The following is a 16,455-nucleotide window of genomic DNA, read 5'->3' as shown; positions in this document are numbered from 1 at the left end:
CAGCCCCGCCTTGCGTCTTCACTTTGGCTGCTGTTCGGCCGAGCTGCGTACACGGGTTGAGTTCAGACCGCTGCAGGGCCTGCAGGGAATCTATCTCACGCCGAGCAGAGGGTTGCAGCGGGGTGGCTGGTGTGCAGGCGAAGGGCTGAGGTGCCTTGCTGGGAAAAGCACAACGTGGTTTGAACGTTTAAGCCCCTGCTCGCTCTGTATGTTCCCTGGCAGCTGCTGAGCTGTGCGAGAGGCAGGCTACTCTCAGCCCGGAGAAGGTGGCTGAGAGCTGGGTGCAGCAGTGGCTGGAAGTGTTGAGTTTCTCCCCCGCCGGGCGTATTGGAGGTCTGGGGAGCAATCTGCAGCGTTTGACCCGTGCATAATGGGAGTTGATTTCTCCCTGCCCGCCCCTGCTTCCAAGCAATGGCTGTGATAGCAGCTGTGCAGCTTTGTTTATGTGTAGGACCTAGACAACGTGTTGGCAGAGCAGGATGGGACCACTGTAAAAATCAGTGGGACAGGCCAGATCCTCAGAAACCAATAAAGCGAGGCTGATTTGCACCACCTGAGAATCTGAGCCTGAGGATTTGATTGTCTAAACTCTGCTCCTGGTTAGGCTGGTGTAAATCTGGAGTAATCCCTGTGAAGGCAGTGGGATTACTCTAGATTTCCCCTGCTGTACCCAAGAGCAGCTTTTGGCCCTCCACTTGTAACAGGCACCCTGTGGGGTGAGCGGGGAAGGGGGTGAGTGAGCATCAGGCCTGTGCTGAGCTGTCCGAGGGAGTGGAGCTGGGAGTGGTGGCCGGAAAGGGGGCAAAGGGGAGCTCAGTCTGAGCCAGAAGGGTGGGGAATGGGCTCTGGGGAGGCGCTGGAGGCCTTTGCAATGTGCACCCCAGAGAGAAGCCCCGGTGCATTCTGGGGGAAATTCCGCCCTGTGCAGAGAGCCAGCACAAGCACGGTCAGCCCTCAGTTCCCGGGTATGGCCTCAGGAGCCGGGTGCAGGTTGGGTTGAGCCCTGCCCTGTTTATATGTCAGTGCAAAGGGCAGAAGGGTGGCCTCGGAGCGGCCCTCCCAATGCCACCAAGGCAGGGACACCCCAGAGAGCATGGGCTGGGATTTCCCAAGGAGCCTAGATTCCAGGGGGATTTGGACATCATTCCCTTAGGCTCATTGGAACATACCACCCAAAATGACTGCCAGGAAAGGGGGCCGTCTGCCAAGGAGACGGGGTATGTGTGTGAGACCGGAATATACTATTCTACTTACGTTGGAGGCCGAGGGAACTTGGGTGATTAAAAAGCTGATTTCTTTTCCCAGCGACTAGCGGGTTTGTCATCACATCGTAATTAGCCAGTTACACAGCCATATGTTTTATTCATGAGTTGGGGGGACGGTGTCAGAGGAACAATCCTTATTTTATATATACACACACACACACACACACACACACACACACACACTTTTCATTCTCCCCCTGGGGAATGTTGCCTAAAGAAACCACTGCCTTCCTGCTCGTTCCCCATCCAAATCGGAGGCTATAAATGGTTTTGTGGGCCTGGCTGGGATTCAGATTGGTTTAAAAATATGGATTTATGTCTGTATTCTTCATTGTCAGAGGTCAATGAGAACAGGAAATCGTTGCTGAGCTTTTTATTTAATGTAAGGCTGTTGCCAGTGCTGCTTTGATTATTTTGTTTGTTTGATTTCTCTACCCACACACGCACACATTTCTCGCGCCCATTACACACACGCACGCGTTTCTAGCACCCATTACACGCACACAGACACTTCTAGTGCCCATTTCACGCGTGACACACACACACTCGTTTCTAGCACCCATTGTGTCTCTGACTCACCACTCTCTGATTGTGGGTCCAACTGGTGCCAGGCAGCCAATGGGGAGTCCTTCCTGCGGTTTGCTCCTGTTTTCTGGTACGACTGCAACTGTCCCGACACCTGTCCCGTACTCTGTGCTTAACGTGGTTTGAAGAAAGTGGGGAACCCAGTCCAGTTCTGGCAGAAGTTTATGGCATTCAGAAGAGGGGGACACACCTCTTCCCATTGTCACAGGCAGCCTGAGGCAGGATAGAGCCCAGCTATCCAGAAATTCAGGGTGATGCTTCTCCCAACGTTGTAATTGTGTAGGGACATAGGCAGGGCTGGGCAGGTTTCATTTCTCGGGGGCTTCGTACACATTCCCTTTGGTTCTGGCTTATGTGGGTTGTGCCTTCCAGGCCTTCCCTTGGGAGATTGCGCCCCCATTTCAGAGACCTGTCGGGAGCCAGAGTCCCTTCCTTGGTGCCATCCCATGGCTTGCAAAGCAAAGAGCTGGAAAGCTCCTGCTGTCCCTACTCCCCTCAGAGACCTCAGTCCCTGGTGTGACCTGCAAGAGTGCTCATAAAATCCATCCTGAGCTTCTGAGGGATCCCTGGCTTGGAAGAGCTGCATTCATTTGAATGGGACCCATTTTTCTGCCTGGAGCCTTTGCAGGTCAAAAAATGTTCCCGTCAAATTACAGCAAACGTTGGGCCCTGGCTTCCCCTCAGCCAGTCGTGCTATGTGGGATCTCCCCTCCTCCCCTCCCCACAGGAAGCCTGGTTGTTTCAAGCACAGGGCCTCATGCCCCTGTCTGGGTAACTCCTGGGCACATTCCCGGGTGGTTTCGGCCCATCCAGAGAGAGAAAGGTAGAGCCGGGCACACCAGTTGCAGGTTTCGCTGGCCTGTTTGGTTCTCTTAGTGGCTTGGTAATGAGGTTTGCCCCAGGCAAGCACAGCGGGAGAGGCAGGGCGCAAACAGGCGCCGAGGGAATGTGGGCAGCATTCAGCATCAGTAGATCACTGTACGTACCCAAATAGGTTAGGCCCATGCACGTAGCTCATAAGAGCTTGTATAACTCATGGGAGAGACAGGGCTTATTTTTCTCCTGTCACCGAGGCTTTCGCTTTAACTCAGAGCTGAGATCTAATCTGAATGCTCAGTGCATGCACATCTACGCCCCCTGCTCGCTCTGCTGCAGCTGTAGGAACGAGGCGCTCCAACCCTGCCATACTGGGTCAGCGCAGAGGCCAGGTTAGTGCATGCCACCTAGGCGGGATCTGGGGCAGAGTGAAAGGAGCGGAAGCATTCTCAGCATGGCACCGCTTTCCCACCCTGCCCCCCGCCTGCTTTCTGATGGTCCACTTCTCGCAGCCTGCTAAGAGTGGACTTGCGGGAAAGTGGCAGGTCAGAGTGGAGCTTGTATGGCAGTCACCTGCCCTGCAGCTGGCTGGGGCAGCAGGTGCTCTGCCCTGGCCTCCCTGGCACTGCGGGTTGCAAAGAAAACAGAGGGAGAGAATCCTGGGAACAGGTTCCCCCACCTGCCAGAATGCAGGCAGCGAGGAAGGGATCCCAGCACGTGTGGCTCAGGGTTTGGCAGGCTGAAATGTTACCTGTTTGCACTTGGTGTCAGGAACAAGCTGTGTCCATTGAAAAGTCATAAATAAGATCAGGAGACCAGGAGCCATTTGTCAAGGGTTATGGCAGAAGCTTGCCTAAGGATTTAAAGTTGAAAACTCCCATATAGGACCTCAGGAGCTCTGCCGCAGACCAGCTGAGTGATCTTGGTTGTGCCTCGGTTTCCCAATCAGTAAAATGGGGATTAGCCTGACCTATCTCACAGGGGTCAGTTTGATAACGTTTGCGATGGGCTTTGAGAGCCTCAAATGGTACGTGATGGGAGAACTGAAGGGGCAGGTGGGCTGATTGCAGCGCTGTCAATGTACGGAGTGCTACAGTTTACCCCACTCCCACTGTGTGTTTGCAGGACACAGGGTGCATCACCTGCTTTTATGTGTCGGCTGCTACATCCAGCCGTGAGCTCACACGGACCCTCACCAGACTCTGGAGCTCCGAGGCAGACAAGGTGTCCGATCATCGTTTGCTGTGGCGGGCTCGAGCCCAGGGCGCAGGATATGAGTCAGGCATTGGGGAGGGAGTAGCACGGCCTATGGAAAGCAGCCCTGCTAGCGTTCAGCTATTTCTGAGGCTTCCTGCTAAAAGCAGACCTTGCTGCTCCGGAGGGTTTGGAAAGGAGATGGGCAGATGCCACGTGCTGGTGCGATCTGAACCATCCTGCTTCGGGAGCTCTCAGCAGCTCTGGCATGACAACCTCAGCATTCGCGGCACCTTACAAAGTGGGGAGAGGATCTGTTTTTACCCCCTTTGGAGACTTGCCTGGCCTGTCTCTCTGCTATGGCATTGTCTCCTCCGCTAGAGGGCAGGCAGGGCCCCTCTGTTCCAGCACAGATCCAGATGCAGTAGTTAACTCACAGCTGATCCGGAGAGGGGAAAGGAACCGGGGTCCCATTAAGAGAGAGGAGTCGGGTTTGCTTTTCTTTTCTCCGGCCCGGCCTGGCTGTCAGATGGCTACTCTGTGGTTTTGCGTTTGTTACCTCTAGGTGCTCCTGGGAGATGAATACACCCCAGGATTGTCACTGGACGCTGAGCACACTTCTGTAAGAGTCTAAAGGGCACTTAGCAGACGCAGGGGAAATATTCCATCGAAAATGCCAAACCCCGGAGGGGCTCCCTGAGCTGGGTTATTCACCCCACCCTTTGGCGCTCAGTACACAAAAGCAAACAATGGCTCGTTTCCAGGTGGCCAATTCCTGCTGCCTGGCATCATTTCCCTTCCCATCACCGAACCCTGGAGGCCCTGGCATGGGGAGGGTGAGCATGTGTGGGCAGTGCACAGACCGCCGAGCTGAGCTGGGCCTGAAAGTGTGTCGGAGGGAGATGGGGATGCATGGCCAGCAGCTCCTGCCAAACAGGTCGAGTTAGCGCCCCGAGCCACTCTGTAGCGTCTCGCTAATATCATCTGGCCCATGCCTAGAGCTCAGCAGTGGTGCAAACAGCAGCCAGTTAATCCTCTCGCCCCACTGGGAAGTGGGTCAGGATTGGCAGCCTCAGATGACCAATTTGGAAACTGAGGCACGGAGGGGGAAGCAATTTACCTGGGCCAGCCATGGCTCTCAGGCCCATGCTCACGCCGCCAGATGCATGCCTTGCGCTCTAGGGCCTCACAATCGGACCAACCTTCTACTGGGAACTTTCCCCCTCGGCCTCGTGTTTAAAAACCTTGTTCAAGTGAAGCATCCGATGAAGTGAGCTGTAGCTCACGAAACCTTATGCTCAAATAAATTTGTTAGTCTCTAAGGTGCCACAAGTCCTCCTGTTCTTTTTGCAGATACAGACTAACACGGCTGCTACTCTGAAACAAGAGTCTGTGTAACTCAGGAGACGTGAACGGGCTCGCTGCCGTTTCCTTCTCCTGCTGAGCCACCGGAGGTTGGATGGGGGCTGGGGGCGAGGAATCAGGGTGTCAGTTAGTTCAGTTGGGTTTCAGATGTTGCAAGGGGCAGAGCTCCTTCAGGCATGCCCGTTTCTCAATCCGGCGGCCCAGTGTTGCACCGCAGTGTGTATCCCCCCTCCCCCCCCACAGCATGACTTGGAGGCTCCCATCCAGTCACAGGAGCACCTCAGCTTTGCCCTCCCCCCTCCCCATCACTGCTGCCAGTGCCGTTCTTCTTCTGTACCATCTAGACTGCAGTCCTGTGCAGAGGCCCCACTGGGTCAGGACCCCTGTGTGCTGGCTGCGGTACAAACACATAGGAAGGGACAGGCCTGGCTGAGATGCGTTTATGGACACTGCGTGGATGGACCCTCTGCAGTGGGGCAGAGCCCCCAGGATACGCCCGCACTGAGCTCCTTGCAGGAGGGGGGCCTGCAACTCATCCTGCCCTGTGCTCAAAGATTTCCCTTAGTACAGGCAGGTCGAAACCTTGGGATCCTTCAAACTCAGCCGGGCTTTGAAGTTCCTAGACAGCCCTGTCTGTGCTGGGCCCAAGCAAAACTCTGGGCCCAGACAGCCCCAGACGTGCGGGGATTTGACATCTGGCTGTCAGCTGAGCAGACTCAGCGCTTCTGTCCCTTGCTTGCTAGGCTCAGGCAGTTGTCTTTGATGTGTCCATCCTTCCCAGCTTCTCTCCTTCTCCCCTGCTGATTAGAGGCAGGTTTGCCTAGTGGAGCGAGCACTGAACTGGGGTGCAGGAGACCTGGGTTCTGTTCTCCACTCTGCTGCTGGCCTGCTGGGTGTCCTTAGCCAAGTTACTTCCCTGTCCTGTGCCTCAGTTTCCCCATAGGGCTAATGAGACTGACTTGCTTTGTAGAACACTTTGGGATGTGTTGATGAAAAACACAAGGTGTTATTTGGTATTTATTAATTGATATTTATTTACGCCTGCCAAGAGGTGCTCTCTGCCTCAGAGGCACAGCTTGCTTTTGAAGTGGAGTCCAACTTAACTGAGTGAAACCATTCTCCTGTAGAGCTTTATATGATTAAAACAAAAAAAAAATGGATTGGCAAGGTACCCCTCCCTCTGTACCCGCTCTGTGATTGGCCTGTAATTACAGGTTTATTGCCTGTACCTCTATTGTGTAATGACATGTTTGCAAATTAATTTTTATGGCTCACGCCATTAGCATATACCGTTGATGGGGGGGGTGGTAGTATTAATTATCTCCGACGTTAGTGTCATCCTGGCGAATTAAAAACCTGTAAAGGCATGGCAGCTGAAAACAGAGCGCCTGCAAGGGGAGGCGGAATTGTTGTCAGGGTTGTGGGGGCAGAGGCTATGGCACAAACCGCACCCCAGGACTAGCGGAAGAGTTGGGGTCATGATGGGAGGAAGCATCACCTTAGGGGTTACATTGGCCATTATTCCTTAATGGGAGCCTGGCCTAACCTGGCTGGCTGTGTCTGTGCTTGCTCACAGGCGTGGATCTGGAGTGACAGTCTGAGCAGGCTGGGGTGGGGGGAGGTCTGGGTGCTGAGGGCTGGGTGGGGATTGAAAGCCCTTGCACAAAGGGCCCCGCTGTGTGAGGAGCAGGGTGGGTGATGCTAGCCAGTGCCCTGGAACCAGAGAGATTCCCGGGCACACGAGCCCACAGGGGAGCCCGGGGTCACCCAGCAAAAAAAAAAAAGCAGGGTCAGAGATGCTCAGCGTTTGTGTTGTCATGGCCCCAGAACAGATTATTTCCACTGGGTCAACACCCCCCCCCACCCCCCCGCTCAGGGGCGGGGAGGAAGCACACACAGCACCGAGGGCTCTGCGGCCACCCTAGCACTCAGGGGGAGGCTGGGGACGGGGGAGGATTAAGCTATTGCTTATCTCCTGCCCAGACTGGCTGGGCTGATAGGAGCCTGTGCTCTGTCTACACCCACTGAACCGTTAGGGGACAGGTCGAGGACAAGGCAAAGTCATTTCACTTTGTAAGTGCTTTTACTTTTGCTTAATCAAACCATGTGTACGTGTGTGTGTTCGTTCGCTGCCGGGGGGGATCCCCCTTTGGCTCCAGTGGATTTTCCTGCAAAGTAGCTTAAAAAAAGGGCCTCTGAAATACTTGGGTACATGAGAGAGCCCTGAATTTCACCCCCCGCTTGCTCACCCAGAAATACTTTCAGCTCCAATATTGGCAGATGGAAGCTTTGGGCTTCCTTACGTGGTTTTCAACCAGAAAAAAACCCATTCATCCTGCACAAAATATTGTTTGCCAAATTAGCTTCAGGGGGACTCTGGCATCATCTGAAAGTAGCACGGTTCTTCCTTTGTGTATTTCTCTGTCCTACAGCGCCTGATCCAGATCCCAGGGAAAGCCGTGGGCTTTGGATCAGGCCCACGGTGTGTTATATGAAATACAGGACTGGTTTAAAAGAGTCTGTAGTTGCCTGTCTAGGAGTAGATGTGCAATGAGGAGCCATGTGCCCCTGAGGTATGGACCCCATTTCTATGCATGGATGGGAATGCAGATGATGTCTCTTCAACCTGCTGGTGGCTTTTGGACTTCCAGGTGCAATAAGGGTATAAGCACCCATGCAGTTGGGATCCTTTGTGACTCTGACTTCAAAGGGGAAGCCACACCACTGTGCAGGGACTGTATCTTGAAGCTGATGCATGGGCTGGTCAGTTATCAGACAGGATGTGGCTTTCTCTTGCAGTAGGGAGATATCACACCTTTGCCTTGGTGAACTTCGGCAGTGAAAGCAGCCGGCAGCTCTGGAGGGGGTGGGGGAAAGGGGCGGAAGGCCCACAGCACATTGTGTCACTTGATCGTTTACTTAAAGCAAATTAAACCTGGGCCTTTGTTACTATGGTGCAGCCTGAGCTCAGTAATAGCATTTATTAGCCCGATTTGCCTGCGAGCATGTCTTCCCGGATCTCATAATGCCTGGGTGGAGAGGGAATGTGAGATTGTATCAGGCACTTGATTACAGTCACAACAGGGATATTTTCGGACTGGGGAGGAAAGGGGGAATGGGGGGGGGAGGGACAAGGCTTGTAGTCTGAACCTGGCTAGGGGTGTGTGTGTGTGTGTGTGTGTGTGTGTGTGGCAGCCGGGGCTGCTGGCAGCCAGCCTCTGGGGCAGGTAGGAGTTTTTGGATCCTCCTCCTCTTTCTTCTTCTCTCTCTGCTCCTCAGTCAAGATAGTTAACTCCTGGCCCCCGCTGCTCCTGGCAGGCTTTTATGTGCGAGGCAGAGAGAGGGAAGAGAAAGGCTCAGGGCAGGCCGTGAAGGCAAATGTTTTTAAGTGGCTGGGAGGTCTTTTGTATGGCTTATCGTTTGGCTTGTTTTTGACCAGCAGCTGCTTGGAAACACAGCCCACCTCCGGGGGGGCTGGGGAGGCCTGCGAAGCGTGGGGGGCTGGATGCTGCAGGAGGCTGGGGGAGCCGGGGGGATAGTAGTTATCTGGGCGGGTGGAAGGGGAAAGAGAGACGTCTGCGTCTAGGTTTTCATGGACTGGCTTCTTTGGCGCCTGGCTTCCTGCACCCCGGAAGATCGGGCGTGAAAACGGCTACAAATTCGTCTGTACCCCCTGCCCCACCTCTCCTCCCTCCCCCCAAGAAAAAAAAAAGAAAAAAGCAATGGGGGGAAGCAGAAGATGACAGTCCAGGAGCGGAGGACCAAACCCGGCATTAAGCGCTGGAGACTGCCTGCGATGAACAGATGCCTGATGGTTTCCTACCCTCCCGCTTTCATTAGAGGAGACAAATCTGCTGTCAAGTAGCCAGATTTCCAATTTACCGATAATGATTCTTGCATGAAAATTGATCAAGGGGGGGGGATTTCTGCTGCCAGGCGCTCTTCTCGCCCCGCCTGGCTGGCTGTAGCCTCAGGGAGGTTTGGGTTTCTCTCTCCCTCCCTCTCCGTCTCTTTTCTTTCTTCCTCCCCCCTTCTCCCGCTCGCTCCTTTCGGAGTCGGTGGCGGGACACCGAGGGACCGGCGAGAAGGACCCGCAACCACCATCAAAAGCCCGCCGCAGCTCCTGCCTCGGCGCCCCCCTTCCTGGCCGCTCGGGCCGCTCTGATCTCCGGGCTCTCCCCCTAAAGAAGAAATCTCAGCTTCACTCCTTTGGGGTATTAATTTCTTACCCCCCCCTTGCCCTTTTGTAAACCGGTAGCTAAGGGGGAAAGAAAACAAAGCCGATTTCTCCTTGGTAACGAGAGAGATTCCCCCCCCCCCTCAATCTGTCTTTCCTCTTTCTCCCCCCCCCCTTTTGATTCTGAACATGAAGCCCTGTTGGAAGCAAATCCAGTGACCCCCCACCCCCGCTCGCCCTTGACATTCAAATGATTGAATGGAGAAAAGCGTACAACTCGCAGGTTTTGGGGGCTTGTTCCCCCCCCCCCCGCTCTCTCCAAATGAGTAATCCCTAAAGAAGATTTTACAGCCCGGGACCCTCCTTTCTGCCCCCCATCCCTCTTTCTCCTCCTCCTCCTCACTCTTCAGTCTCTCTCTCTCCCTCTCTCTCTCTCTGTGTAATTTGCATCTCTAGTCTAAAAAGGCAGGAAAACCAGGGGAAGGAAGGCATCAAGGCATGGCAGCTGTTTAAAGTGCTGTTGTGTTGTTAGTCAATTACCTCCGTGTGGATCTGCAGGTGACAGGCTGCTGCTGAAACTGGCAAGAGACCTTCCCCCTTCCCCCTCCCCGCTGCTTTAAAAACATTGGGTTTTTTTTAATTATTATTATAATTTAGATTATTTTTGCCTTTGGGTTTTTTGTGTTTTTTTTTAAAAAACCCCTCGGTGTGGTTTATTTTTTTCTTCGACAACCCCTTCATCCTTTTCACCCTTGATTTTTCTGGTCGCAATGGAGCTGTAACATAAATCATGTTTGGACTGAAGCCCCCTCTGTATTACTTACCAGGTAAGGAGAATCATGATGAGCTTGATTGTGTGTGTTCCCCCTCTTCCCTCTCTCTTTCATTGTACAGCTGATAATAACAGATGGGCGCTGATTCTCTGACACACCACGCTCCTGCAGATCACCACTGGAGACGATGGAATTCTGTTGGTGTAGATCCGGATTAATTGCACTGGAGTCAGTGGAGTTGTGTCAGTGTGAATCAGGAGTGAATTGGGAATAACTGCACCGGGAGTCGCCAGAATTACATGGCTGTTAGGCGTAAATGAAAAGAGAATCGGGCCCCCTTGTGTATTCCTTTCCCTCTCCCCTCCCCTCCGAAATCCTTGTGCAACGTGAGCTCTGTAGTTTTCACCCAGCCCTTGGGGTGTATAGCATATCTCGCTCCTTTTGTCTGCCCTGCTTGGCTCGCTAAGTGGTGAGCCTTGTTTTATTTAACAGCAAAGGGCAGAAGCACTTAAGTAATCTAAGGTGAATTAAGAAGTATGGTGTGAAGTTACTTTCTAGTGGTGCCTAATATTGTTTCATGGCTCAGTGAGCTCCGATCATGTAGCAGACAGCACCAAAGTGGCGACTCTAAGTCTCTCCTCTTTTCTCCCCCTCCTTTCCCTCCTTCCCCTTTCTGCCCCAAGTCCCTGAGGTTATTTTCCCCTGATAGGAGGTGTGTGTAACTGCTCTGACATGTGCCTTTCTGACACTCGCCTTGCTGCTCAGGGCGGGGAGAGGAGGTAAGCCATACAGAGATATTTATGGCAGTGGAAGAATAATGCTCCGTTTTGTTTCCTCTTCATTAACCCTTCACAGTGGAGCAACAGTTTGCACACCAACTTTTTATCTTCAGTGCAAGTTCAGGGGAAACGAGTTGACGGCTTTGCCTGTAGATCTGTAGTTAAGCTCATACGCTTTTAAGGAGATGGATAATTTAATGGCAGATTAGAAAGAGATGGCTGTCCGTCTGTCCCCCCATCTGTATTTCAAGAGATATTGAATTAAAGTCCTCATCGAAATGAAACCGCGGCGCTAGGGATGTCAAGTTTGCGGTGGGTTTTTCTCGCTTGCTTGCTTGCGTGCACCAGGCGTGTGTGGTTTTGGTGGGAGGACTAGCTCTCCAGTTACCTTTGCCGTTGTGACTCCTTTGGTGGTTTCTTAGCAGTGCCTGATTGTGATGGTTATTTGTTTCAGGAAATGGGTTTTGCATGTGGCAGTTAGTTACAGGAATGAACTGTTATTAAAAAAAAAAAAGAGCCCCAAAGGTCTTTAAGCTGATGCAAAGTTCCCTGTACTGAAAATGTTGTTGATGAGTGAGTCTTTCATAACAGCCTGGGTTTAAACCGGCTACAGTGCTCTTTAAAGTCTGCTGGATACTCAGAGAAGGGAATTCTGTTTGCCCCACAATGGTAATGTATGAATGCTAGCAACCAGTTTGACTTTTCATCTTGTTAAATATCATTGTTTTGGTCAATTCACTCTGTGTTCTGAAGGGCTTTCCTGAGTTTCTCAGCTGCTTTCTGATTGACGGTAGGCTGTATTCTTATCATGGTCGCGCTGGTGTAAATCTGGAGTTATTCCACCAAAGTGGATTTGCACAAGTGTAACTTGTCTGTGAGATAATTAGCATGTCCACAAACAGATTTGCACCAAAAGAACTGATGGTGCGAATTGCAACTAATTTAGTTATTTCAGGGCCTATTACCCTTAAGAGGGTCCCTTAGGATCCTGACTTCACAATGGGGTAGAGAGGATAAATCACTAATACTTGGAGGCCTTCAGATCCTATAGCTGTGTGGGCCTTACAATTACCCAGGAAGATCCTCAATATTCATCTACCTGTGGCAAACCCTTTTGTGATAGTAGCTGTCAGTATGCTTGAGTGGGGTGCATCCGCAGCGTCTCTCAGCCCAGTGGCTGCAATCCCTGGGAAGCGTGCTTATTGTTTTATTTGGGACTTGTTTAAACTGAGCACAGAGGGTACATAAGAAAGAAACCGGTGTGAGGGGTGCTGTGCAATCTGAGGCAGGCGGAGTTATTTATATGGCACCACGCACATGCACTGTGCTGGCCAACAGGAAACGTGTCCCAAAAGATAAAAACCGAGAGGCAGAGCTCATTAGTTTTCTTTTATTTGCATTCAGTGCCATTTTTTTTTCTTTTGCTCTGGGTGCAGCTCCCTAACCCCCTCCCAAGTTTTTGAGGTTTTTTATGAGGTCTTTATGATCCTTGGGGACTCGTCTTCATGAGTTTCCATTTCTCGCTTGCTCTGGTTTTTTTCACTGCTTAAAATGGAAATCAATAATAACTGCACAAACATGCCACTTTTTTTTTGTCCTGTAAAATCATACAGGGAATGCCTGAAAAGTCTCTAAGCAGATGGAGTGAGAATATTTTTTAACATGTTCCAATCCAGCCGTATTTACTTACAGTGCCCCCTGTTGCGTGAAACTTCTCTGGTTTACTATAATTGCTAGTTCACTAATTCCTACACCCGGTAAAACCAACCGGCATTTAATATCGAAATAGATAAACTCCAGACGTGAGAAAAGGAATTGTTCCAGGGAGTGATAGAAAAGTATGATCTATTGCCAGTAGAGTGATATTCCCCTCCCGTTCACAGGCCACTGTATTTCTGTCTTCTCTGGGCATCCATCAGGTGGTCTGTTTTCTTTCCAGCATCAGAAAGAAGAGATGCATTGAAGTGTCAGCCTTTGAGATTTAAAGCAATTAAGGAAAATTATGTGTGGACTATTCAAGGTGCTGTCAGACAGAGAAATCATGGCACGCAGGTGTTCGCAGCTACCAGAGGCATTAGGAAATGCTAACAGCACAGGTAGGGTCAGAGCAGATGTAAATTTCAACCTTCTAAGTCAGACTTTCAAGCGTTTTACAGAGTGGTTTTATGATCATGGCAGTGACTCAGCTGCAGAAGCCCCGGGGAGCATTGTAACTGTCTCTGATCCATCCCTGGACCTGTCCCCATGCTGTCTGGTGTCATGCACAGCGACCCGCATAAACCCATAGGTCACAGGGGTGGAGTTGTGTGTGTAATGTCAGGCCAATAGCTCATTGTAACCTGCGGGGGCGGGGAGATAGAAGAACAGGGAGGTGGGTGCCTCGCACTCTGGATGACTTTTATTTTAAATTGAAAGCACTGAGAAAAGGTGTGAGACTGACTAACCCAGAGGCCTGAAGGCCTCTGTCTGAGGGAACAGGTGCAGCAGCAGCAAGGACGGCAACAATGCAAGCTTCTCCCGTGCCAGTGCGGGTGCCCCCTGTCTGTATTCCTGGAGGCAATACTTTCTCCTACACCTTGAGCACCGATGGTGGTGTGTGTGTGGGGGGGGGTGTTCATGTGGGCCATAGACCAGTAACAACATGTTACACATCTCTAGCACCCAGGACCCACTGCGTGTTTTACTTTTATGCTTCAGAACATCCCTGTGAGGCAGTGGTTGCTCATCAGCCCCACACTACAGACTGGGAGACCAAGGTGGGGGAAGTGACTTGCCCAAGTCCACCCAGCCAGGCAGTGGCAGAGCTAGGGTTCGAATGCAGAGCTCCAAGTCCTGCGCTTAACCACTTATGCAAAACTCTCTGATGGTTAGGTGGAAGTGAGTTGGGGATCTCAGCACAGTTCTGCGGTGGGCTTGGTTCCCCCTCGCACAGTCCAGTCGGGCTCTGATAACAGAGGCGTTAGGAAATGAATGAGCGAGATGGTCACTGCTAAGGTGGGGTGCCCGAGGAGTGGTGGCTCTGTCGTGGAAGGCGCCGTACCCCGTTCCCAATCTGCTGATCATATGCCACTTGTAATAATGATCCTCAGAAAGCAAACCCTGGTCTGCCCAGAACCGGAACACAGCCAGGAAGGCTGGAACCGTAGCCCAGTTCACCTTTCAATGGCTGCTTCTGAGCCAGGAGCAGACAGGGCCTTGCTGACCGTTATAAACCCTAGTTCGCCCACCCCTCTTTTGTAGACAAGAACTCTTTCTTGTGGCTGGCTGCCTTGGTGGAAATACTACAGACGAGGCCCTTTGGGGGTCTCATTACACCATCTAGATGGGTGCGTGGTCCAGGCTGAGGAACCGACTCATCAGAGTGGAAATTCCCACTCCCCCTCCTGCACCTCCTCTAGTGAAGGGTGCAGTTCTGAGCCATTCATAGTACCAGACCCATTCCCTTGCACGGCTGCTCAGCTAGTCGTTAGTAAAGGGACATGGCAACCAGACAGTATCTGCTGCTGCTGAAGTGGGGCAGGGCAGCTTTAACAGCATCATCAGGGCTCATGTCAAAGGAGCCAAACTTCTTTTAAAGACCAGGAAGGAACAGAAAACTGAAATCCCTTCGCTGCTATTTATCCCAGTACCCGGTTGGGAGGCTTTCTCCTGGGACGCTTCCTCTCTGTCTGCAGTGCTGTCAAGGGGGTGGGAGGCAGCCTGGACAGGCGGCTGTAGATTGATGCTCATTCCATGTGAGCTGGATGGAACTGTCTGTTGCGGGTTTTGTTCCCCAGCAAGGACCATTGCCAGGCTGCCGGCTTCACGGCCAGGAGCTCTGGTCCTTGCAGAGTAACCCTTTATTGGTGATTCTTTTTTGCATGGCTGGATTGTTTTGAACTTGTGAAGGGTGTAGACTGAAGATCAGTGTGGTGATGCCTTTTGTTGGCTCCAAGATGGTTGGTTTGATTCATGCCATCCTGCTCAGCCTTTGGCTGGAGCACCTGGTCAGATCAGCTCAACTCAGCCCCCGGCAAACGGGTGCTGAGTGCGAGGTGACGCTGTGTTCCTGGGGGCTGACCTCTGAGCTGTCCAGCAGCCAGCCTTGAACCTGGGTGTGCAGTGGGCTGGGGCTGCCTGTGGCAGAGAAATTGATTTCCAAACTTGACGCGTGGTGGAAAGGAACTCAGTTTCCACCCAAGCCAGCTAGCCGTGGAAGGGCTTGTGAGCTAGGATGGATGTGGTAGGGGCGGGGAGTCATGCACATCAGTGGCAACCCCCCTTGGCTTCGGGATTGGGCCCCATAATGTAACAGTCCCACGAGACAGTGCTCTTTGAGCAGGGCTGGGGACACTGCTGGTTAGCAGCTCACATGCTCTCCGTGAAGAATTGGCTTTGCCGCACCGGAGTTCGCGTTCCCTTTCAGCGTCCTGCGGGAGACTGCGATGACCTCGCGCGCTCTCTGGCTGCTCCCAGCTTCCGATGTAGCCACCTATCTCTGGACCTATCACAAATCCCACTGGAGTCCCTTTCCTGGGCTCTGGGTCACTGTGGGTCAGACCCTCGGTTTGGTTAAGCTTGCAGATTTCTTTGGGGCCCCAGGAAGGAATCTCTGGGCACCTTGATTCTCGTTCATTTATACCCACGAATTCCCCAGCGATTGGCTAGGCAGTGCTGTTATCCCATCGGGGTTCTCTTTGTGACCCCACTTCAGCAAACGCTCAAGCTCTGGGAAAGCCTTAAGCGCATGCTTAGGTGTTTTGCTGAATGGGGATAGCTGCAGAGTCAGGGCTTCTGTGAATGGTTCTTAATTTCAGCCCAGGGTGTCTATATTAGCCAGCGGCTCAGAGCAGATGGTGGGATCTAGGGTCTGCCCTGTAAACGCTGCCCTGCCTGTGTCAGTTGCGTTGCGTTAAGGATGATTCACCCAAGCTGTGTTCCTCCGGTGTCCTGCTCTGTTCTCAGAGCTCAGCCTTCCTCTCGGGAAAGTGTGTGGGCAGGGTTCTCCGGCATTGGCGAGGATGTTCACACCCCTTCCCTGCAGCTGCACCTGGCTTAGCACCTACATGGGAAAGGTCCTGTTAATTCTGGGGTTGTCTCATTGCTGGGCCATGGCCGTAGTTCTGCCTCCAGGCGCCTCGCTGGGGAACCATACCGTGCAGCTTGGACTCCGTTTCCCACCCAGAGGGTGTGGGGGCTAGTAGTTAAAGTGGGGGACTGCAAGTCGGGACTCCGGGGGCCTGACCGGTGTACGTGGCTCGACATCCCAAGCTGTAAAATGGGTGCCGTGCTGACCTACCGCCCCTGACTGCAGGGTTGATGTGACGCTTGGTTAATAGTTTGCGAAGCGCTTTCGTATCCTCAGATGAAAGGTGCTGGGAAAAGTGCCCAGGAGTGTTCTGCCCTGCGGTACAAAAAAGGCTATGGTTAGCTGAATCACATGCCTCGCAGTGCGAATCTGCCTCCAGAGCTCCCCCCATGACGGGTTCTGGGGGGAGTGGTAACAACGGGGGACTGCGCTG

At 52.5% G+C, this 16,455-nt stretch overlaps 1 protein-coding gene across 4 annotated transcripts in view; it reads left to right on the top strand.

Annotated features, from left to right (window-relative positions):
• GSE1 (Gse1 coiled-coil protein) overlaps positions 1–16,455 on the top strand; it is a 349,700-nt gene that overhangs the window by 233,460 nt on the left and 99,785 nt on the right. Inside the window, exon 1 of one of the 4 annotated variants that reach the window (XM_074968871.1) lies at positions 7,278–7,298. The exons of 2 other annotated variants lie outside the window; for them this stretch is intronic. Coding sequence is in view for 1 of the 2 variants with exons in the window: in XM_074968868.1 (XP_074824969.1) it covers positions 10,193–10,229 (37 nt within the window). In the remaining variant the exon portion in view is untranslated. Of the gene's footprint in view, positions 1–7,277; positions 7,299–10,030; positions 10,230–16,455 lie in introns of those variants that run through there. One more of the 4 variants, XM_074968868.1, reaches the window with a different exon arrangement.

Source organism: Natator depressus, chromosome 12 (genome assembly GCF_965152275.1).
Source record: "Natator depressus isolate rNatDep1 chromosome 12, rNatDep2.hap1, whole genome shotgun sequence".
Lineage (NCBI taxonomy): Eukaryota > Metazoa > Chordata > Testudines > Cheloniidae > Natator > Natator depressus.
Note: the sequence above shows the minus strand (reverse complement) of the source record. Positions and strands in the feature narration are given on the sequence as shown.